Source organism: Lampetra fluviatilis, chromosome 68, assembly GCF_964198595.1.
Source record: "Lampetra fluviatilis chromosome 68, kcLamFluv1.1, whole genome shotgun sequence".
NCBI lineage: Eukaryota > Metazoa > Chordata > Hyperoartia > Petromyzontiformes > Petromyzontidae > Lampetra > Lampetra fluviatilis.
The window spans coordinates 876,092-901,097 of record NC_136342.1 but is presented as its reverse complement, the minus strand read 5'-3'; the positions used below and the strand labels follow the sequence as shown (position 1 = coordinate 901,097).

Sequence of the window (25,006 nt, the reverse complement as noted above, 5' to 3'; positions counted from 1 at the left end):
TGAAGCCGTGTCGTGTCGAAGGCTCGCCGCTAGACAGGAGGCCACGGGGCACGGAACGCGCCGAGGTGCTGTGGGGGCCGCGCCGATTTCTTTTTAGCAAAAACGCCAAACTCCATCACGCCGTGGTCGGCCTGGAGCGACGTCCGAACGACCTACCTTTGAGGCCGAACTTGCGCTTCTTGGCGTCGGGCTGAGAGGAATTCTCCAGGGGCCTCTTCAGAGCCACGGGACCGGCGCCTTGTACCGTATCACCTGCCCGGTTCGGAGCGACAAGCGGAAAACCGAGGAGTTGGCGAGCGAGCGAGCGAACGAACCACCGGCTCGGCGCATTCATCACAACGATGGCGCCGTCAGGGGAAGCTGCGCGCGGGCCGACATCTCTCACCTGAGTCGCTGACGCCCTTGCCCTTCTTGGGGAGCGGATCCATGCCCAGCACACGGTGGACCTGCCCGAAGGCTAGCAACCGCAGCGCATGCTGCTCTCACACAAACAACACACACAGGCAAAGATCCTCCGTGTAGCCCACCGCAGACCACTGGCACAAGTGCTGTGTGTTCACGCTTACGGTGACTTTCAGACCGCATTCCATTCTCTTTCTCTCCCCCCTCCTCCGTGCCGAGCATAGATGGACTCGTCACTCTGAACAACCTCCAATTGCTGCCTGTGGTGCCGACGTTAAGAAAAAAACGCCACTTTTTTAAAATGTTCTTGCTGTGGTTTTCACACATGATGACGATTGCTTGTGTTGCAATCGAAACGTCGTGAGAATTTTATTGTATTTTATTTTCATTACTTTATTATTTCCCTCCTAAGCGACTTTACCGAAAGAACCAAGAACGTGGGACAGACTCGCCGAGTGTTCGCGCGACGTCGGATGTCCCCCGCGCGTCAAGGGAAATTCCACATTACTATGACGGAGCAGCAGGGATCACCTGCGCGCTCTGCGTGATGTCCTCGCGCTGCTGCTGTGTCATGGAGGCCAGGGCGTCCGTCAACTCCTTCTCGCATGGGTCAGAGATGCCACAGCCGTCTGCGGGTTGAGGAACAGACAAGGCCACCAACGATAGCTTTCAATACTCAATGTATCTGTAATAAGGGTCCATATTCTTAGGTTTTTTCGGTAAAGTCACCATGTAGGTAAAAAATTTAAATTAATAAAAGTAAAATAAAATAAAAATCACGACGTTTCGGAGGCAACACAAGCTTCCGTCTTCAGGTGGAACCGTCACAGCACGATTGCTGTATCAAGTAAAGAGAAATTCCAAGAAATACTATTCCGTAAATCTGGAATCTCTCATTTACTTGATACAACAATCGTGCTGTGACGGTTCCACCTGAAGACGGAAGCTTGTGTTGCCTCCGAAACGTCGTGATTTTTATTTCATTTTTTATTTTACTTTAATTAATTTAAATTTTAATTTTTTACCTACGTGACTTTACCGAAAAAACCTAAGAATATGAATCCTTGCAGTCACGAAAGCTTCAAATCTAGAATGTAATAAAGGTCGTTGAGGCGACTTCCTGAATCCGGTCTTTCATTCAACTTGCATTACAACTTTCCTTCACGCTGCTGGCAGGCAGCGTGAGAGGGACAGAGAGAGAGAGACGCACCGCCATGATGCTGCTGATTGTGATGATGCTGATAATGATGACGCTGATGATGATGCTGCTGGTGCTGCTGCTGATGATGGTGATGATGCTGCTGCTGATAATGATGACGTTGCTGCTGATGCTGATAATGATGACGCTGCTGCGATGGTGATATTGCTTCTGATGGTGATGATGATGTTGCTGCTGATGATGGTGTTGCTGCTGATGGTGGTGGTGCTGCCGATGATGGTGATGATGATGCTGCTGCTGATGATGGTGTTGCTGCTGATGGTGGTGGTGCTGCTGCTGATGATGGTGGTGGTGCTGCTGCTGCTGCTGCTGCTGATGATGGTGGTGCTGCTGATGATGATGATGGTGGTGCTGCTGATGATGATGATGGTGCTGCTCTTGCCTTCGAGGAGGATGCCCGAGGCGAGGCACTCCAGCACGCGGCGCAGAGCCTCGCCAACGCCCAGCGGGCGCTCACTCGTGCCGATCGCCTTCTCACAGATCAGCTCCATCGCCTGCAACATCAACAATGTCATCGTTGTCATCGTTGTCATCATCATCATCATCGTCATGAACCCTACCAGCGGCGTCACCACTGTGCCCATCGTCGTCTCCGCCGTAACCCTGGACACGCTGTTGTTCAAGCTATCGGATGTCACTTCAGGCTCACTCTGTAGAACAGGGGGAGATCATACAAACTCCACTCACTCAATCTCACTGTAGAACAAGGGGAGATCACACAAACTACACTCACTCACTCTGTAGAACAGGGGGAGATCACACAAACTCCACTCACTGACTCTGTAGAACAGGGGGAGATCAAACAAACGACACACACTCACTCTGTAGAACAGGGGGAGATCAAACAAACGACACACACTCACTCTCGCTCCGTACCACAAAAGGAGATCATACAAACTCGACTCGCTCTATAGAGCAGGGGGGAGAACATACAAACTCCACTCGCTCACTCACACCGCAGAACGGGGTGAGAACACACAAACTCCACGCGGAAAAGGCGTCCGAGCCTGGAATCGAACCCTCGACCTCGTTGCTGTGAGGCACGGGGGGCACCACCGCGTCACCCGCCGCGTTGTGCGGCGAGAAAAGTTGTCATCGTTTACAGACACCGACGGATTTCAAGGACTCACCCATCCCTTGAGTGAGGACCACGTGGGCACGCGCGCGCACAGGTCACGGAGTATGCGGATGACGATGACGCACGACCTCAAAGACGACGCACGGGCCTTCGGGGGAGGGACGGTGGTGGGGGGGGAGAAAAACAAATTAACGACGATGCGAGAATTTTTTTTTTACTAAGATTAATACAACAACGTCCTTTGGTTATTTCTAGACTCTGCTTTCGGGAGGGAATGAACCGGCCAGGTAGCCCGGTGGGTGGGTAGAGCGAGCAGGCTCCTAATCAGGAGGTTGCGAGTTCGAACCCTGGTTGGGGCGTTCACCCTCGGCCCATCATCCCTCCGTGGTCGATAAAATAAACACCAAAGAGTGGATTTTCCTCTGAACAGACTGCATGGGAAACGTGGGATTTCACACCACTGGCACTGCAGGGCTTTAAAACGGCAGGTTGACTGCCAATGGCCACTTGGACAGCAAATCACCGACTCTTTTGGGCCTGCTTACATTGGGATGCTTAGTCAACAGTTTGTTCTTTTGCTGTGGGGAGTGAATTTCAACGACCAGATAATGCACAGATGCATACACACAATCGGAGGGAACACACTCAGACTCTACGATACGAATGTAACCTATTTTCTATATTCATTTAGCTGTTGAGGAAATCTCAAGCATGTCTTTAGGGCCCCACGGTTTATACGGAAGGCTCTTGTCGATAACAGCTGGCGACCGAGCTGCGTTTGAATTTCGACTTAAAGCTTTCGTGACTGCAGGGATTCATCTTCTTGGTTCTTTCAGTAAAGTCACGCAGAAGGGAAATAATAAAATAATAAAAATAAAACATAATAAAATGCAATTCTCACGACGTTTCGGCCACAACGCAAGCAGCCGTCCTCTTCACCTGAGGACAGCTGCTTGCGTTGTGGCCGAAACGTCGTGAGAATTATTGTATTATGTTTTATTTTTATCATTTTATTATTTCCATTCTGCGTGACTTTACCGAAAGAACCAAGAAAACGAGCTGCGTTTGTTGAACACGCCCGACTCCTCATGAGACCCTGAAGTAAACCTCAGGTGGGATGCAGACGCGCTCGCACCTGCAGCGAGGGACAATTTCTGTCGCTATGTTTTTCGTTGTCCTCCTTCTCAACGTTCATTTTGAGCGGGGAAATCCATTGGGGCGTCTCAATTTCCGCTAAACTCAAGGGACACTTGGAAAATCGTGACGATTCCGTTACGTTTTTGACCGTTTGCGATCCATCGCGAGCGGCCAGAAAATAACCGAACGTTGGAGCGTCGCAAAAAAACTCACGGCGAGACTTCTAAACTGAAACTCCGCTCGACTTTTCGACTGGCGAGTGCAAGTCCGGGCCAAAACAAAATCCACTGGGATACAAAGTCATTTCCCAAAACACCAAACCCATCGAGTTAGGTTTTTTTTTTGGCCCGGATTAGTTGCATCTTTTATTTTACAAGCATTGCACCCCCGACCCTAACCGGTTGAAAAGCAACCCAATGCATCTGCGACGCGCCTTCCCATTCGTTTAACCGTCCGATGAGAAGAACGTCGGAAAGTTAACCGAACTCTGCAGCCACCGTTCACCGAATCTTCGGTTCCCGGTTATAAGCTGTAGCATCGGTGCCACAGTCTCCCTTGCCACGTAACCCTGCAAGCTTCAGCCAGACCGGGGTGCCAATTCATAATGAGCACTTTTTGTTGTTGTTTTGCCTGCCCCAGCCGCTCATAGCTCCAAGTGTGGGCTACTTCAAGGGTCAGGCCGCGTGTTGAGCCGCGTCTTCTCTCAAAAGCTTCCGGCAAACGCACGACTGCAGGCTTCTTCTCGGCGGGCCCACGGCCCTGCCGTTCGCTTGCGCAGCAGCAACGAAGAAAAACGCGCACCTCGATTGAACGCTCACGCACGGATGAGGTCTCTGGTTGCAGAGCCATCCTCCACACACGAGCGATTCCAGTTGCATGTAACGTGATCGCTCAGGTGCGGGGCCCACGCCTTTCTACCAGAGGTCGCAACCGGGTACCCGATACCCGTACCCTACCCGATACCCGGCTACCCGTACCCGGCCGGGTACGGGTACCCGTGTGCGACCCTGGTGCGGCCGGGTACGGGTAGGCCGTGAGTCACTGGTGAGTCACCGTTTGTCACTCATTTTCCAACGTCTTGTCTCTTCTCACAATTCAAGTTCCTAGAATCAACCCACCCGCGCCTGCAACATGGCTTCATCCCAGAGGTCGCAATCAGGTACCCGATACCCGTACCCTACCCGTACCCGGCCGGGTATGGGTAGGGTACGGCCGGGTATGGGTACGGGTACCCGTTTGCGACCCTGGTGCGGCCGGGTACGGGTAAGGAATCAAAACCCGTTTGCGACCTCTGCTTTCTACCGAGCTCCGTTAAACACAAGGCCGAGCGTGGTAGAGCGTTCGCCGCTCCTTGCTGACTGTTGGCGGTTTCGAGTCCCAATTTTTTTTCCAAATTCGAAAAGTTAAGCGCACCGCGAAATTACTCAAAATGCGAAAACGCAGCAAACGTCGCCACCTGCCGTGGAACTACCGCAGGTTGTGTCGGCGAAGCACGTCGCCACGGTGACCCCACAGGTCACTCTTGCCAATGAGACTCTCCTGGCGAAACCAAATCGACATGACCGTGACTACGACCCTTCATGAAAGCCTCGTGCGCCGTGAAGAATGGCGCGAACACCTAACGTGCCAACGATTCGAATTGGAGCTTCCTGAAGCACCTCCCCCCCAACCCCCCTAGATTTTCACTGCAACTCCTCGAGACGACTGCTGGGAAAGTGGTGCGTGGCGTAAAGCGTGAGAGGAAAGATGCTCAACATGCGGCCCGACCAGGAAGAACGAACGGCACTTCGACCAGAGCGGCGTGTTCTCCAGGTTTTTGCTTCAAGTTGTTTCGTCCGCTAAATCAATCCAAACTTTTCCTGCCATCAGCAGCAGTCCTGTGAGCGAACCTCGAACCTCCCACCCCCGCCCCCCGCCCCCCGCCGCCCCTCCCCCCCCCCCGGGGGAGTAAGTAAATCGAAACGCCCAATCCAACTGCTGTGCTCATCCTGGCCAAGACTCTTTTCGAACGACACGGGGTGGGGATGTCTGGTCTCGAGGGAGGGAAAACTTCCCCCAGGTTCTGCCTGGCTTTGTCCAAAACAGCCATCCGACTGCGTCCCACACTCGTGCCTGCACCAAGTATTCACGTAACGGCTTCATCCTCTGCTCCTCCCTTGACCTCCTCAAGCAAGCACTGCGTGGGGTTGTTTTTGTTCACGGCTGAGCCGCTGCATGGCTCTCCGCCGCGCTTTTCGGATTGCGCCCCCGATGCCGTCACCGCCGCCACCGCCGCCACCGCGTGGCGATATCAGCTCCTGACGTTTCAGCCCCACGTGGCGATAGCAGCTTCTCGAGGAACTGAATGGAGCGGCTCGCTTTCTCCCTCGATTATACGGCAACAGCATTCGTTTCGAAAGAAAGCTCCCGGCACGTGGGGGCGAAACGCCGCACACATCCGTGTGCCCAACGCCATTCAGCGGCGCAAGCCGAATGCACAACGGGCAGCTTCTCTCAACCTCATTTGGACCGAGGGACACCTTGAACAAATAATAGGACTCGACTTCCGCTCTCCATAGGAAGCTGTAGCTCCCCAGTTTTCGAGCTCAACTATTCTTTCTTGCGACGCTGCGTTGGCGGTGACGCGCAAGCACAAATAACCAAAACTCTGCACGTTCATCGATCAACACTGCCCCTTGCGTTGTTGTTGACGAAAGTGCTCGGGAGTTTGTTTATTCGTCCCCCAGTTTGGGAGCCTCTGATTTAAACCGTGGCAACCAACGGTAAAAACCAGTGGACTTCGCTGCCACAGAGAATGAGAAAAGCCCACAATGCAATGTGGCGTCGGCGCGATTCGTCGCCTTCAAGATCGTTGAGTGGTTGAAATCGCCCCCCCCGCCACCCCCCGCCGGTCCAAGCAAATCAGCACCATCGCTTCGTGGCTCAAAAAAATATTGTGGGGGGGGAGAGGGGGGAGGAGGGTGTCACATGATCCAGTTTTGCCGTGCAAATCGGGGGGCGGCAGGGCAAATTCCCTCTGCCTGCGAACCAGGAGACACCGTGGCACGACCAGGACGAACCAGTTTTACACCTCCGCCTTTTCTTGTTCACAGGGCAACAAGAGGTGGGAGGAGCTGGACACGACCGAGAGAGGCGTTGTGGGGTGGAGGGGGGGCGTCAGGTGAGGTGACGCGGTTGTGGTTTTGTTTTCGACGGAAGGTAGTGCCCCCCCCCGCCCCCCGCCGGGTTGACGAGTGAATTGCCGGAGTTGAGCGCCATCAAGAAGTGCACGGGGCAATTCGGAAGCCTTCAGCCAAAACACCACATTAATGACCGCTCAGTTTTCGACTCTCAGAAAAATACGCGGAACCTTCAGCAGTTTAGCCCACGCTCAGGATTTTGCGGTCCGTGCCTCGATACGCGACGCAAGAATTTCAGACAACCCATCGGAATTAAAATTGAGCCAAGCGTCACTTTGGCCGCCGAATGTGTTAAGGGCGATTCTTTGTCGATGCAAAAGGTGGCTTTTAGATTTTGACAAACACGTTCCGTAAATATCACTTCGGTCGCGAAAAGCCGGCATGTTATTTAGTTCTGTTTCCACCGATTAAAACAAGGGGGGGGAAAAAAAACACCTATTGGAATTTTTGCGTTCATCCAAGTCGGCAAAATTTCATTGTTTTGTTCCTTTTCCCGAGCAAAAGACAATCACGGTGACCTTTCAGGTGTAAATGTTCAGTTCGTTTACCCTACCAACAAACTCTTGCATTGACGGACATCGCAAGCTGATAGCAGTGCGGAGATAATCGATTTCTGTTACTCAACTCAAGAGAGTCGTTTTTTTACTACATTCTCCACACCGCTGTACTATTTACAGGGTTCACGTTCAACGGTTACCCAGGAGAATCTTACAATGCAAGATTCGCGCTGGACTGAGATGACCGATAAATCAGTAGGCTCTAAAGGGAGGATAACCGCGTTAGCCAAATATGAGTTGTGAGTTAAAAGTCGCAGCAATGACCGGCTTGTACAGATAGATTTCTTTACGTCTAAAAAAAAAAAGCTTTGATTAAGAATCGACTGACTTTCAAACTGCGGAGCCATTTCTTTTTGTCACTCTGTCAAGTTTTTGGCAAGACAACAAAAAAGCCCATAAACAATAGTTTCGTAGCCTCATGACCGATTCTTAGGAAGTATCAACATATGCTACAGGACAATGGTATAGGGATAACATTGTTTTTACGCAATGGAGAATTATTGTTTTTGGCATCTCGTTAATTGCTTGCTGCTGTACTTTAGATTGTTGTCCTTCCCCTGCACCTCCTATTAGCCCGGTTGGCTACGTATGGTGCAAAAGAAGTTCAACATACGTAATACTACACTACACCCGACATTACACACACTACATTGTACACTACACCAATATACGAGATTGAAACGAATTTCTTTAGAACTGCTTATTGTGTTTAGTTTGTTGTCCAGCCCCTGCACCTCCGATTAGCACTACACGTATGGTGCAAAAGAAGTTCAAAATACATACATAAAATAAAAATGTTGCATAACATCACTGCCAGAATTTTATTCTCCCTATTTAAGTAAATTTAATTGAAGTTATTCATTTACTGATGGAAAGGAGTGCATGTACTCTCTTCCAGGAGGGTCTGGCCACATTAAATCCTCACGGGAGCCTCTGGACTCTCTTCCAGGAGGGTCCGGCTACACTAAATCCTCACGGGAGTCTCTGGACTCTCTTCCAGGAGGGTGCGGCTACACTGAAGCCTCACGGGAGTCTATGGACTCTCTTCCAGGAGGGTTTGGCCACATTAAATCCTCACGGGAGTATCTGTACTCTCTTCCAGGAGGGTGCGGCTACTCTGAATCCTCACGGGAGTCTATGGACTCTCTTCCAGGAGGGTCCCGGCTACACTGAAGCCTCACGAGAGTCTATGGACTCTCTTCCAGGAGGGTCTGGCCACATTAAATCCTCAGGGGAGTCTATGGACTCTCTTCCAGGAGGGTCCGGCTACACTGAAGCTCAATGGGCCACTGTAGCCAGAGGGTGACCTTGCCAATTTTAATTGTTTTCCCAACCGAGTAAACTGCAGGTTATTTGGGAGAGTCCTACCCCGAGACGTTTGGCCAATTTCCGTAACGGTCAACTTTCTGCATCTTAAAAAAAGAATTGGGCATCGCAGACTTGTAAACGGAGTTAAATTAACTTGGCATTTCTTATTTTAGTCAGAGTCTTAGTCTGGTCGACGACAACCTATCTGTGGCACCATTGGAACCTCATTTGCCAGTAGCAAAAATATGATAATTGGTTTTGTTGCCAGATAAAAGGGTAAAAAACTAATTATCATAACCTATCTGTGGATTTCATGGAGTAATTCTCTTAGTCTAGCCTCACTGACTAAAGCAAACATTAAGTCACTGATACTTGTTAAATGTTGGTGTGAAGGGTACACCATTTCTCCCCCAATATTATCATGTCAGCCAATCGGTGAGCTGGCTAAATCTTTATATATCTACACACACACAGCCAATTACCATGCTTGGTCTTCCTTTAGTCCACTTCAGTCTCAGTAATGTTGTCAAATTATCTCAAGTCTGCATCTTCATTCAAACTAATTATGTCTCGTCACAGTCAGTCTCACAGCTAGATGGTGATGGTAGTAGTGATGATGATGGTAGTAGTGATGGTGGTGTTCGCGATGACGGTAATGACGATGGTGGTGGTAGCAGTGATGGGTCCTAGTAGTGATCACGACAGTAGTGGTAGCAGTTACGATGATGTTGGGTTGTAGGATTAGTGATGATCGTGGTCAATAGTAGGCGTTGACATCGTCACACTTTACCAGTTCTGTCCAATCAGTCATCGTCGTCGACGAAACAAAAAACCCGCTTCATTGACAAATATTTCCGTTGCTAATTGTTTGCCAAATTAACACTGCTTTCGAGCTGCAATGAGGCTTCTAATACCACCTGACAGCAATCGCCGCTTGGTAACGGTGAAATATTGGTACATACATCAGTTCCGCAAGTCTACAAACGGGACAACATCATGCGCGTGGAGTCACCGTGTAGCGTACAGGCATCGTCACAAGCAATTTAAACCGTGGGTTGTCATCATAGCATTGAACGAATTCCTACACAAGAGACGGACGGGGGTGGGGGGGGGGAAGTGCGTTCCAATTCCTTTACGAAACTCGCCAAACGAACGGTGCGCAAAAATATCTATAAAACCCTGCACTCGCCGCTCAACTCATTTCACCCCAACAACCTTCACAGCTGAGCCACGCCACTGGGATGCAGCCTCCGCCAAAACCGGGCCCAGGCACTCGCCTTGCCGCAGAGGGCAATCGTGGAATTGGCAGCTTCCGATTTTTGGAGGATGTGAGAGGTGGCAGGGGCTTAGAGGTGAAGGTTGATATGGACCCAACGCAGACTGTGGCACTCTAGCCCTCCGATGCTGTTACGGGGCTGTACCGTGTGTTTGTTCGGCACGGAGTCCGACGTTCCGCCCCACCGGCCCGGGAAAACCAAAATATCAACGTGCGGCCGAATACGGGCAGACCTCAATCAGTGCTCAAAGATGCTTTCCTTCCTGGGAGGAAGGGAGCACTCACAGAATCGGCGTTTGAAATGGAGGAGTGGCACTCGGCGAGGTCTGCCCGTACTGGGGGAGTTCCTGAAGATGCCGTGACACGTGTCGGGGGGGAGGGGGGGGGGGAGTGGCGAAACGTCGGGACGGCGCACAACAAAACTATGCAAGGCAAGAGCTGCACGACGCGCGTCGGAGAGCTACAGAGCAGCAGCGCAACTGCACAAGTCTGCGCGGCGAGCGCCCACCCCTCGTGTGTTTGAATTCCAAATTAGAGTTTGTGGGCCCCATCGTAGTCCGATTGGACGGCGCACAGAAGTCGAGCCGCAGATCGGAAGAGAGTTCGTGAAACCGCGGTGCCTCTGGGCCAACGAGACGTCTGGTCGTCATCCGAGTGCGACTATAAATTCTTACATCACGTTGTTTACAATCGTCGGCAGACCGGTGTGGAAATAAATATTACTTTTCTTCACAACGGTTCCAATCGGACAGCAAAATGTATCAGTGCACGCTCCCCCCCCCCCCCCTACACATCAAGGTCACCCCCACAAGCAATGCCGATGCCATGTTACCAATTGCCCTGGTATGAAATGCTGTGCTGCGCGTCCTACACGATAGTGGTGGTGGTGGGAGGAAGGGGAGAGGTGGGGGTTTGGTTGACACAACTCTGAACCCTCCCAGATCTTTCCTCAACTCCCATCACCCCCCGCCCCCCACCCATCCCCCCCCGAGGGATATTGGGCAACCATTTGGGAACCAGCGGTGAAAATTCTGTCGCTGGCTCTACAGCGGGGCAACGACCCACGGTGTGTCTCTCTCTCTGCAGGATTTCCCACAATTCGGTACTCGTTTTATCAACACCGGGAGATACGATGGTGATCGGTCAAGTCGATTCATTCACCCCCCCCCCACCTTCAACTGGGCATCCCACTGAGGACCCTTCCGACCGATCCGGGCATCGCGATCATGGCACCAAGCGGGCCCAACGTGCAAAGTTGGACGCAACGGATAAAAAAACAACGAAGCAGCTCCTACCTTGTAGATATGCACGCCTAGGCCGTGTGGACTGGGCTGACCAAACACGAGTTTGAGTCTTCATTAAATGAGCAAAAGAGGACTTCGCGTTCACCACAGAGCGCCATACATCCTGGCGCTCCGGTGATGTCAGCACCCGTGACGACAAGTCTCACAACTTTGCACCACGCCAATTCACGATGGCGGGCGGCACACTTCTGTATTTTTGTTGTTTTTACTTATAGAATTTAACGAAGCCTCAAACTCGTATCGGAGCCTGCGGCACGTGGCACAGGGACGCATCTGCAGGTAGAGCACCGCCGGGTCATTTTGTCGCGTCGCATCGTCCGTTAAGCTAGCGACCACAGCGCAGACGGGGCAGCATTGGCTCCGGGGGTGACCTTGGCGAGAGAGTGAACTAGCGGTCACAAGCTGTAGCCCGTACTCCCCATGCGGCAGGGAGAGAGGGGGTACATGCCAGTGACCAGCCGCAACAATTAGCTCCCCACAACCCGTCCGCCAGTTGTGGACGGAAGGGGCACATGCGTGTGTGCGTGTGTGTACACAGTAACTCCACGCGCGGTTAACGGGGTAATAGGGTGACGGGCGGGGGAGCGGGGGGTACAAAGGGGGGACAAAACCCAACCTGAAACCACTTGGCGTGTCGCAGGGACGCCAACGCGTCAAGGCATTTCTGCCTGTCCAGCGCGTCCGGCCCGTCTGGAGTGGGCGCCGTCAGCTCTAGGTGGCGATAAGGGGGAAGAGACGTCACCACTGCCGCTCGCTTGTTGAAGAGGTGTGGGACGCTCGGTTGGGCGGGCGGGTGGGGTAGATGGGTTGGTGGTGGTGGGTGGATGAGTTGGTGGGACGGCGAGTGAATGAATGAGCGAATTGGTGGGTGACTGGGTTGAGTCGTTGAGCGGGTGAGTATGTTGGTTGGTGGGTGGGCGACTGGTTGGGCGAGTTGGAGAGAGTGGGTAGGCAGGCGGGGTGAGTCAACGTGGCTGGTCGGATGTGTGGGCGAGTGGACGAGTAAGGCGGCGGGCAGGAGAGTGGGTGGTGAGGCAAGGGGTGAGGTGATGTAAGGGGTGGGGTGCTAGGGGGAGAGGAACTTGAGTAACGCCATTCTGCGGAGGGGGTCGGTGTCGAATGCAGTGCAGCACACTCCCTGCGTATGTTTTCACTAACAGCATGTACCTCACTCGAGAGTATGTGCTCACTAGCAGCACTTGCCCCAACGACCTGTCTAGGATGAACGAGCGAACCCAGTTGTTCAACAGCGGTGGCGCAGCACTCACGACGAACGTGGCGACCGGAGTTCAATTCGCAACCAACAACGGTGGCGATTGCTGAATCCGTCTTGGGCCTTCCTCAAGTCGAATGAACCGGGCGGTTTGACCCACGTGTAGAATTAACGTTGGGGAAACAAAGACGGACCAGGCGCGGCGTTGGTCACACCATCCCCTCGTGTGCTGCGCCGGTCTTAATAAGTGCTCGCGAAACAGCACTTGTCCCGGCAATCGTTTCCACCATGTGGAAGTTGATTTGATTGTTTTGTTGTGGTGCGCGTTTGTGCGCATTTGACGGAGGGGAAACGCGTTCACCGAAAAGAGAGAACGTTCGACCTTCGACTTCTAATCGACTGCGGGAACCAGCTACGACTTGCTAATGAATGGCAAGGGCAACTAAAACCCTTCTCCGAGCTGGTTGAGTCGCGCAAGCTGCCAATGAGAACGTGGCAAAAAACAACCATCTTCACTATGGAAACCTGCTGCTTCCATTCCTCCCTGAGAACAACCATCATCGTCCTGCTGCTACTGCTACTCCCTGCCCGGGCGCCCCAGCTACGAGCAGGCCTACCCCAACCCTTATCACTACCCCAACCCCCATCACTACCCCAACCCCAACCACCATCACTACCCCTATTCGTATCAGTACCCCAACCCCTATCACTACTTGCTGTAAAGTGCCTTGGAATAAAGCGCTATACAAACATTTTTTCAGAAAATAAGATGAGAAAAACCAAGAGGGTCTTGTCTTCCAAAAGATCGTATGGGCTCTGGACCCTTTCGGTGAACACGTTCTTTCTTCCCTTTGATTTTGCGATGCAAATGTGGTCACGTTGCCGTCGCCATCACGACTAATTATTGCTCTGCACCAGACTGGCATGACGGGGCGGAAGGGACCTTCCAAGCCAATTCATCCGGTGTACATCTCCTTTCCTCGCAGGCTCCACCCAAATGAACAAAAGTTTCTTCCGACTGTACGTTACGGAAGGCCACAGTAATTCCTATAGTGATGTCATGGGTCCAGTGTACAGACATTACCACCAGCGCTTGTTTTACCCAGGAAAGCCTCACCGAGTCTCAAGACTCTCTTTCCTGGAAGATCCTGCCAAGTTCAGTCTTGGGGCGATGTTGCAATCCCAAATGAGTTCATTTGCAGCCAATTTATCAGCACTGGGTTGATTTGGTCAATAGCCGTTTACAGAATCCGGAGGAAACCCATGCAGAACAGGGGGAGAGAGGATGTACACAACTCCCCACAGAAGGATGGCCGATTCGGGAATCGAACCCCAGTCCTTCTTACTGTGGCGCACGAGCGTTTCCACTGTGTGCCGCCCCACCGCCCTTAACGTCGAACAGCGTCAAAGTGATAATGTCTGTACACACAACCGCCAATCCGCCCCTCGTCTCCCGATAGCCCTCTCTCTCTCTCGTCCATCACGGTTTGATTTCACGAATGTCTAACTCCTTACGTCTCGGCAAACCGTGGCCACTTGTACCCCCTTTTCCACTGCTACATCCGAGCCGAGCAAGCTTGGGGCCCTCACTGTGCAGGTGGTTTTTCCACTGGCTGTTTTCCGTGCAGAGCCGGAAGCAAACCGTGCTACGCTGGCCTCGAGGGGACGTCCCATTCTCGCTCGGGGGGGGGGGGGGGCGGGGGGAACGGCGAGGTCGTTGGTGGCACGGCTTGAGATTCCGCAATGGAAAAAAAACGACCCGAGCCGCGTCAAGCTGGCTCGGCAACGCCCCCACGTGTGGCTCGGTTGTGCAGTGGAAAAGGAAGCGCGAGTGGCCCATAGCTAGACGGGCCACGATTAAGGCGGTCCGTCAGTTAAAGAGCCCCGCAATACGCTAGTAAATTGAGTATCATTGCAACGTGAAGCATCTGGGCTCAAAGCAAGGCAATACTTGGGGTAGGAATGACAGAGACGGCAACGGTGATGGACATTTGTTTCGCTGAAATTATTTTGTTTCGCTGGCTTGGGTTATTGTTTCTCTTCCCACCGGGTGGCCGGTCTGACACAGGCTGGCACGCAGAATGCCACTTGCCGAAGGTGTACTCAAACTCTCTCCGTCGCCTCTGTTATAACAACCTAGAATTGTAACCGAGAATGTGTTGCAGTATCCCCATGCAGCCTTCATTCACCTTTGGGAACACCGGGAGGCGTAGGGAATTGCGGGCTGGCAGTGTGATTCTACGCTGTGCGGCGATCGGATAATTTGCACGGCTTTTGAAAACGAAAAATCTGCGAAAAAACAATTTTCAGCAGCAAAAAAATGAAAGACTGGCAGTGACTCGGCCGCATATTTTTGTTCGTTTTCCGACACTTGTAGCCAAATCAGTTTCAACACGTGCGATTTGCTTTGGCGCTATCCCCACGTTCCCTCTGGCAACTGCAGCGCCTATTCGACACGAAAAGAACAATGAATCAGCTCTGGTGCGATCGTTCTCAACCCAAACGTTTCAAAGGAAATAAAACAACCTCTTCCGAGGCGGTGTTATTATCGCTAACATTATCTGCGGCGTTTTTTGGGGACGGAAACCACATCCGGTGTCACGTTTACACAACCGCGCTCGTTTCCGTCGCTTGCTAAGGTTTTTGTTTCCGCAGTTGTGCCGCACACAACTCTCCCGTGCGCTTGCGGGTTGAACCGCGTCGTTGTTCGGCAAGGTGACGGGAGCTTTCTGTGGCTGCTCCAGCTTCCCTCTGGCTACACCCGATTGTTTTCCGTCCCCAACGAACCAAATAACCAACACCGTCCGGCCTACGACAGGCTGCAGCAGCGGCTGGCAATGCTTACGCAGGATCCCGGGGAACAAATTCAGGCGTTCCGTTCGGTAGCCGAGGAAGCTTGCGTAACGCGGAGCGCGGAAAAGTGTCGGGAAACATCGTGCCGAAAAACGCACGGCAGCATAGCACGGAAGCGCACGGGACAGCCGACCGGGGGTTTATTACACTGGTCAACACACTTTTGTCTGGCATGAGGTATTCCAACGGTTTGAAGGTAATTTTGGGGTGCGGATTCCAAATCTGGCATCAGTTTTTGTCCATCACGTCAGGTTTTTTAGATATCAAATATTGCATTTTGTCAATAAAAACTGCGGAAGAAAAATATTAAATAAATGTGGATATCTACATAAAATGATATTGTAAACAAACTATCCTAAAAAAACTGCACCATATTTTAACACTAAAGCAGTCACCGACTCGCAACAACTTGCAATCATAAGTGACGGAGTTAATTTCGGGTAAAATCAATTAAAATGGGGTATGCCGATAGCATAAAATGAGATGTGATAGAGCAAATCTGAGATCAGATTTGGAATCGGCACCCTGAAATTAGTCTAAAAAAGCTGCAAAAGTCCAGGCCAGAAAAAAAAGTGTTCTTTTTATTGTTGACCAGTGTTATTGACGATCGCACCAGGCCGGTTCGTCACGCTCCGTGCCGAACGGGGGGGCTGCTACGGAGAAGAAGAGACGGCAAACGGAGCTCGGAGTCGGGGGAGCGAGCGATAAAAGGGCGATTTGAATCGACGGGTCGGTCCGTGTTTCCTCATGCCACGATTCGGGGTCACAATTCGATTCGGAAAGAATTGATACACACACACACACACACGTGTGAGGGAAAAAATTGATAGCATTGCTACGCAATGCGTCTCGAATCCACGTTGGCTGCAGCTATCGCGAACTAGCCAACTGCTACAAAGGTGACGGGATCGGTGCAGCTCCTGCAATGAAAGCGTTCGCGACGCCGACGATGGACGTGACAGGAGCAACAGCACGCACCACGAATTGAAACGCAAGTTCCATCGTCGAGCGCCCGATTCGTGCGGTCAAGATGCTCGAAAGCGAGGGGTTCTAATATTTGCAAAGCCGTTTTGGAACGCCGCAAAGATCCGTGCGGAATAAAGTCGTGGACCGGATAAGCCTCCCGTCCCCTGTAGTTTGGGGATCCGATTGGAACTGCCCGGAACGGGGGACAGTGTCGGGGAATTACGGAGTCGCGGCGAACGGTGTCAAGAGGGGAAGCCGTTGTGGAGTAGGCGGATGGTTTAACCGACAAACACGGTCGCGGGAGGGTATATGGCGATGCTGAGTGCTGCATGGGGAAGTGACTGCAATTTGTTCTCTGCCACGTGAGTTGTTTGTGGTCTGTAAGCGTTTTCTTTTTACTGCGCAAGCTAAATGTTGTTGTTTTGTTTATGCAGAGGGTGTCGCTTGTTTAGAATCTGTCGGAAGGATCTACAAAGTTGTTCTTCTCTTGATGGCGAAGACTGGGAAAAGGTTCAGGGTTAGGTGACATCAACGGCGACAATACAAGCATCAGGGCGGTGTACGTTCACACTAATGACATTTTAAGTAAATAAACATTTTTAATTCTTCTTTTTAATAGTATATATTTGTTTGTCGCTTGCGATTCTTAAATATTTTACTGTCAGTTTTAATGTTAGGTCAGACACACTTATTATGTACCGATCTCCAGTTGCCCAGGTGAAAATTGGGCTACATTTTGCGTTCTCCAGCACTTGTTTGGGTCTGCCGTGCCTTAGAAAGACATACGTAATACTGATGCCATTTAACCGACAAGCTACGATCACGCAGCAGCACTTGACACCACGGAAACCGCCAACACGACCGTCGCGACCGGCGTCCGCTCTCACACTACCTTTTTGACTTTTCACCGCCGCTGGCGGCATTGTTGACTCGGTCTTGACAGCAGTTTTAGGGGCGGCACCTTTGGCACCGGCTGTCGGGGTTGTGGCAGCGGCGCTTGCGCCGGCGGCAGCTGCACTGGCGGCGACGGCGGCGGCGGCCTTCTTGTCAGCCTCGGCTTTACGATCGGCCTCCTCGCGGATGAGGGGGCAGGTGAGCGTGACGGTGATGGTGAGGGTCGGTGCCCCCGGCCGGTTCCAGGTGACCAGCAGGGCTGCTTCTTGGGCTTGGTTCTCCACCCCGAACGACTCCTTGTTCTCGGCCACCGCCTGCGCACGCACCGTCTGCAGGGACGAGAGCGGAAAATTTCGTAGGTCAGAGAGCGCTGCCCACCCAACCCGCAGCGCGGCACCGCTGGCGGAGAAGGGACGGCCCGTTGAGGCATTCCCCAAGAGAGAGCACCTCTTAAGGAGGGCGTTGTTGGCCTACTCTTCCACGCTGTCCGGCCGGATGTCTCGGAAAAGACGTGGGAGGATGCACACTTAAAACCCACTGCATGCGCGATCTGCCAACTGACTTAACCGTGTTGATTCTAGATTTGAGGCTTTCGTGACTGCAAGGATTCATATTCTTAGGTTTTTTCGGTAAAGTCACGTAGGTAAAACAAATTAAAAAAATTTAATAAAAGTAAAATAAAATAAAAATCACGACGTTTCAAATACAGCTATCGTGCTGTGACGGTTCCACCTGAAGACGGAGGCTTGTGTTGCCTCCGAAACGTCGTGATTTTTATTTTATTTTTATTTTACTTTTATTAATTTTAATTTTTTTACCTACGTGACTTAACTGTGTTGAACCAATTAATACTCGTGGGTGGACAGAGGCTTGCACCGATTTTTCAACGCGCCAAGGCCGCCAGGCCAGAGTGGCCCCAGGTTGTTTTTCGCCTGCGAGAAGCCGAGCCGTGCCGCCGACATCACGCGCAGGGAGCAGAGTCGGGATGCGTTGCAGGCGTCCCTCACGGCGTAACGGATACATCGCACGCGTGACGATTGACGTAGTTGGTCCCTCCCCTGACACTCAAGATCGAGGCCAACGCATCACGGCTTGGTTCAAGTGCCAGTCGAAACCCAACTGTACCACGAGGTACCCCGTGTGCTGGTTCGGTTCGGATACGCCAGTGGAAAAAGTGTATACGTGTCACGAAGCCAGCCAATACACATCTGGAAAAGATACAAGATGTGATGCTGCCGTGGGTGTCATGTCCTCATCACACTGGACTCGCAATCCAAGTTAGACTCCATCTCCTGGGACGGCGGTTGAAACGGACGGCGCAAGTTTCTTAAACCCAGTCCAGTAACTACGAATGGGCTACACCGCTTGTTGTTAAGTCTGTTGACAGGTCGCGTGTGTGGCGGGTGATCAGCACATACTAACGTCGTGATTTGTTTTATTTTATTTTATTTCTAACCACGTGACTTTACCGAAAGAACCAAAGAGCAGGTCTAAAATTATTTTAAACAATAAACTATTTTGTCTTTTACCAGGCGAGTCCCACCGAGCTTTGTAGCTCTGTTTCAGAAGCGACCCGGCCACAAATGAGCGCGAGCTGCCTTATCATGGACGTTGAAACGTACAGCCCCCCTCCCATCCTCCCCCTTATTGAGTGGAACCTTGAGGTGCTTGGGCAGAAGTTGCACGATGCGTCCCAGCAGCGTCTTGGTCGGCTTGTCCTTACAGATTAAAACCAGCGCCAGCTCCAAGTCACCCTTGAGCAGCAGCCCCTTGGCGACGGGACCAGCGCGCATCACGCCACGCAGGGTGCGGTCCGCTGGGTCTACCGCACCGCCAGAGCCACCGCCGGCGCCACCAGCCCCGGAGCCAGAGGCAACAGCAGCAGCAGCCCTGAAACCACACAACGGGGCGGGGCGCAACGGTAGCACTCGTATTCTTAGGTTTTTTCGGTAAAGTCTCCGCCCCCGCCCCCTCTCTATATTTAAGGCCTCGTCACAGAAACGACCTCTCTCTTTCTGCCGATACGTGTTCTCTCTCTGTGTGATGTCTGTCTGCTTGTGTGTCTGTCTATAGATTTCTGGTTAGATTTTTGTTGCTATTTCTTTTATACCTGATGACGATTGCTTGTGTTGCAATCGAAACATCGTAGTATGCTATTATTTAATTTATTATTTTATCTTTATACGTGACTTAACCGAAAGAACCAAAGAATAATTCCTGCAGTCACGAAAGCTCCAAAATTGAGATAAAAAATCACGACGTTTCGGAGGCAACACAAGCATTCGTCTTCAGGTGGAACCGTCACAGCACGATAGCTGTATCAAGTGAGAGAAATTCCAAGGAAGCAGTATTTGTATATATACTGGTTGAGGGTGGGAGGAGCCAAGGTAGGCCCTGGATATTGTTTTTGTGAGGTTCGGTGCGGCTGAAGCACGCTGTTAGGAATGAGCTTTGTTGTGTAAACTATGTGCGGATGTTTTATTTTTATTTTACTTTTATTAATTTTAATTTTTTACCTACGTGACTTTACCGAAAAAAAACCTAAGAATATGAATCCTTGCAGTCACGAAAGCTTCAAATCTGGTACCACTTGTGCCTGACAGCAAGAAGGGGCCCGGGTTCAATTCCCGGCCCCCATGTGCCTTTCTGCGTGCCGTTTGTACGTTTCCCCCGCTTGGTGTGTATGGGTTTTCTCTGGGTTTTCCGCTTTCCCCATAACTACAAATAAAGAAAGTATAGAATGTAACCGGCATGGGGCCAGACATCCCAATGCTGTATGTATGTTGAACTCCGTTCTCACCGTACGTAGCCAGCCATGCCAATCAGAGGTGTGGGAGGGAAGGACAAAAATACAATAAGCAGTTCTAAAGAAAGTAGTTTTCAATCTAGGGAGCCGTAAGACTGTTCTGACAGAGCCTTGAGGCTTTCCTGCGTTGAACAAAAAAAGTTTCATTTTCAGAAAGTACAAAAAAATATTCCTAATCGACGTTTTTGGGTTTAGATCGCGTTACTTATAAATGTGTCGTAACCCTCCACTGCCCGACACGGCCAATCAGCAAAAAAGTGTCACGTTGACAAAAGACAAATAGTTCACTGCTTTAGCCCACCGGTGTGTTGAAGCGTGAAACCACAACATTTACCAAAAAAAAAATTTTGAGTAGTACGACGTTTCGCTGGTAATTGCATCCAGCATCATCGGGCAATTCGCCAGAATGGTGAGGCTCTGCTCTGACTCCCGGTCTTAAATAGAGCAGCAGCAGCAGCAGGGTGACATCATCATTAACTCATCAACTCATCAGGTGCAACGTGTTAAACTACAAAACAAGTATAACCCGTAAAAACAAAGTTTTTCACTATAAATCCTTTATATGCGTGGCGGCTAGAGTCCTCTCGTCCTCTGGCTTGAGATGGCTGCCACCTATGGGTCAGATGATTGCATTGCACCATTAAGCAATTGGTAATTAAATATCATATTTTTGTCCTAAAAAGCGTAAAATTTTGGGAAAAAAATTTTCACGAACATTAATTGTCACGCACAACGAGTCTGTGTGCAAAATGTCAGCTCGATTGGATCACGGGAAGTGGGTTAAAAAACGACCGAAAGATTTGCACAGTCGTAAGCAAGCCAACTTAATATAAAGGATTTAAAAAATTAACCCGAAAAAACAAAGTTTTTCACTATAAATCCTTTATATGCGGGGCGGCTAGAGTCCTCTCGTCCTCTGGCTTGAGATGGCTGCCACCTATGGGTCGGATGATTGTCTGGCAGCATTAAACAATTGGCAAATAAAATATTTATTTATTTATCCCTAAACAGTGTAAAATTTAGGAATTTTTTTCTCACGAAAATGCATTGTCACGCACAACGAATCCGTGTGCAAAATGTCAGCTCGATTGGATCACGGGAAGTGGGTTAAAAAACGACCGAAAGATTTGCACGGTCCTAAGCAAGCAAGCAAGCGAACTTAATATAAAGGATTTAAAAATACCCGGCAGAGGCGGCTCCGGGAGTAGCAGCAGCAGCACCAGCAGCACCAGCAGCCCCGGCAGCTCCGGCGTCGGTATCCAAATCATCGGACAAGAGCTTCAGAGCCTTCTCAGTGACGGTGACCAGGGTCTGCACAGCCTCTAGCTCGGCCTGCGTGGGGTAGATGGCCGTGTGCTTGGCCAACACGTGGCGCTCGTACTCCGAGTGGCACGTGGGCCGCTGGGCCTTCAGCGTGACAGCCACCACGGCGGGGGGGGAGGGGGCAGGAGAGCAAGGGGCAAAGCACGGGGATGGGGGCGAGTGTGGCGGAGAGACGGAGACAGAGGAGTGGGGGGGGTGAGCATTACGGATCTTGAAAGTGGGGCGAGCGTTGTGTCACTCGCTTACTCGTTCACTCACTAACCCGGTCACTCACTCACTCAGTCAGCCACTCGATGCCGACCTGTTCACTTGCTTGCTCGGTCACCTAGCCACGCGCTCACTCGCTCACTCGCCTGCTCACTTATTCACGAGCTGTCTACGTGCTTGCTAACTCACGCACTCACTCAATCGCACAACTACCCATATTCTTCCCCGAAATGTGTCGTGTCGTAGGACCGTAAGGAATGGAGGCAGCAGTGGATAGATCATGGCTGGAGGTGGTGACAATGATGTTGGCACTGTCTGCGTTGTTTTACAAATACAGTGGAACGTCCTGCGTTCCTGTACATATTTAATCTATTTGCTAGTGTGCAAGCAAGTAAGCATGAAGACAGCGGGTGACCGAGCGAGTGTGCGAGCAAACGACCCGTGGAGGTAGCTCGTGAGTGAGTGAGCCAGCGAGCCAGCAATGAGTTAGCCGGCCAACTAGCTAGCGAGTGAGTGACGCGGCGGATTAGCCAGCGAGTGAGTGAATGACCCAGCGAGCGAGCCATTGAGCGAGCCAGCGAGCGAATGACTCAGTGGGTTATCCGGTGAGCGAGCCAGTGGGCAATCCGGCAAGTCAGCAAGTGAATTAGCCAGGGAACTAGCCAGCAAATGAGTGACGCAGCGAGATAGCCAGCAAGTGAATGACTCAGTGGGCTATCCGGTGAGCGAGTCAGTGAGCGAGCCAGCAAGTAAGTTAGCCAGGAAACTAGCCAGCGAGTGAGTGATGCAGTAGATTAGCCAGCGAACCAGCGAGTGAATAACCCAGTGGGCTATTAGGTGAGCGAGCGAGCGAGTTAGCGTCGGTACCGGGCCGGGTGTAGAGGGCAGCTTGGGCTTGCGCACGGCCTGGTCGGAGCGCTCCTGCGCCGACAGGTACTCGTAGTGGCGCAGCTCCTCCTCGTAGCGCTGGTACTCCTCCCAGTAGCGCATCTCCGCCTCGTAGGCGCGCATGTCCTCCTGGTAGCGCATGTCCTCCTCGAAGCAATAGCGCTCGTACCAGAAGCTCAGGTCCTCGTAGCTGTTGGGTAGCGATGGGGGGGTGGGGCGAGTGTGGGGCCAATAGTTAGTTTTAACACTCTCAAGCTAAGGTTGAAAATGTGTGTAAATATGGTCTAGTCTGTAAGTCTGTCCGTCTGTGTGCTCGTCCGTATGTTAAACTAAACTGTTTATTTAACAGGTAAAAAACAATGAGCTATATCGATCTTTTTTTTGTTTCAAAGCGATCCGGCCATCACAAATGACAGCTCAACGCGGGTAGAAAATTAATAGATCACGACGTTTCGATCGCAACACAAGCGACCGTTTGTTCTAGAGCGCCTGAAGACGGTCGCTTGTGTAGCGATCGAAACGTCGTGATCCATTAATTTTCTATCTACGTGACTTTACCGAAAGAACCAAAGAGTACGGTGAAAAAGCAGCGAAAAACAGTGCGGAATAAAGGGCGGCAAGTGGGGGGTGGGTGGTTGTGTGCAGGGCACTTTTAAATCTCGATAGAAAACTCACTTATTACGAACTGCTTTTTGTGTTTAGTTTGTTGTCCTTCCGATTAGCACGGATGGCTACGTACGATGCGAACTAAGTTCAACATACACAGATGCATACTGGGCCATGAAGTAACGGACAAGACACCGGGGGAAGAGTAAAAGGCTGGGGTAGGGCATTACCGTTTAAAGTCGTCAGGCCGGAGACGCTTCCCACGCCGGACGAGATCCTCCCAGTAGAGAAGTTCCTCGTAGGCCTGGCGCTCATCCCAAATGGGAACCTCCATGGGCACCCCACGGCCTCCGCGCCCCTTCAGCCTGTGCATGGTCTGAGCGCCCAACACCGGCTTCATCACCGGGAACATCGGCACCAGCGTCACGCGCAGCGGCGGCGTCAACACAACCACCACCGCAGCTAGAATCAACAACACTGGCATCAACACCAAAGCGAACACCACCAGCATTAACACCAGTGGCAGCATAAACACAAGCACCACCATCATCTGAATCAACAACACTGGCATCAACACCAAAGCGAACACCACAGGCATTTACACCAGTGGCAGCATAAACACAAGCACCACCGTCATCTGAATCAACAACACTGGCATCAACACCAAAGCGAACACAACCGGCATTAACACCAGTGGCAGCATAAACACAAGCACCACCGTCATCTGAATCAACAACACTGGCATCAACACCAAAGCGAACACAACCGGCATTTACACCAGTGGCAGCATAAACACAAGCACCACCGTCACCTGAATCAACAACACTGGAATCAACACCAAAGCGAACACCACCGGCATTAACACCAGTGGCAGCATAAACACAAGCACCACCGTCATCTGAATCAACAACACTGGAATCAACACCAAAGCGAACACCACCGGCATTAACACCAGTGGCAGCATAAACACAAGCACCACCGTCATCTGAATCAACAACACTGGCATCAACACCAAAGCGAACACAACCGGCATTTACACCAGTGGCAGCATAAACACAAGCACCACCGTCACCTGAATCAACAACACTGGAATCAACACCAAAGCGAACACCACCGGCATTAACACCAGTGGCAGCATAAACACAAGCACCACCGTCACCTGAATCAACAACACTGGAATCAACACCAAAGCGAACACAACCGGCATTAACACCAGTGGCAGCATAAACACAAGCACCACCGTCATCTGAATCAACAACACTGGAATCAACACCAAAGCGAACACCACCGGCATTAACACCAGTGGCAGCATAAACACAAGCACCACCGTCACCTGAATCAACAACACTGGAATCAACACCAAAGCGAACACCACCGGCATTAACACCAGTGGCAGCATAAACACAAGCACCACCGTCATCTGAATCAACACTGCTAGCATCAACACCAGAGCGAACACCACCGGCATTAACACCAGTGGCAGCATAAACACAAGCACCACCGTCATCTGAATCAACAACACTAACATCAACACCAAAGCGAACACCACCAGCATTAACACCAGTGGCAGCATAAACACAAGCACCACTGTCATCTGAATCAACAACACTAACATCAACACCAAAGCGAACACAACCGGCATTTACACCAGTGGCAGCATAAACACAAGCACCACCGTCATCTGAATCAACAACACTAACATCAACACCAAAGCGAACACCACCAGCATTAACACCAGTGGCAGCATAAACACAAGCACCACCGTCATCTGAATCAACACTGCTAGCATC

General features: G+C 51.3%; 1 protein-coding gene across 5 annotated transcripts in view; it reads right to left on the bottom strand.

Moving 5' to 3' along the window:
- LOC144952490 (uncharacterized) overlaps positions 1-25,006 on the bottom strand; it is a 45,947-nt gene that overhangs the window by 16,258 nt on the left and 4,683 nt on the right. For 3 of the 5 annotated variants that reach the window (XM_078882930.1, XM_078882932.1, XM_078882934.1), the window contains exons 2-12: positions 23,447-23,678; positions 22,590-22,800; positions 21,376-21,599; positions 19,045-19,276; positions 17,385-17,715; positions 12,077-12,171; positions 2,752-2,847; positions 2,004-2,115; positions 934-1,031; positions 386-476; positions 157-252 (exon numbers count right to left, since the gene is read on the bottom strand). In XM_078882930.1, coding sequence (XP_078739056.1) covers positions 157-252; positions 386-476; positions 934-1,031; positions 2,004-2,115; positions 2,752-2,847; positions 12,077-12,171; positions 17,385-17,715; positions 19,045-19,276; positions 21,376-21,599; positions 22,590-22,800; positions 23,447-23,628 — 1,768 coding nt within the window. In that variant the 5' untranslated portion in view covers positions 23,629-23,678. Of the gene's footprint in view, positions 1-156; positions 253-385; positions 477-933; positions 1,032-2,003; positions 2,116-2,751; positions 2,848-12,076; positions 12,172-17,384; positions 17,716-19,044; positions 19,277-21,375; positions 21,600-22,589; positions 22,801-23,446; positions 23,694-25,006 lie in introns of all 5 variants that reach the window. The other 2 variants (XM_078882931.1, XM_078882933.1) reach the window with 2 other exon arrangements.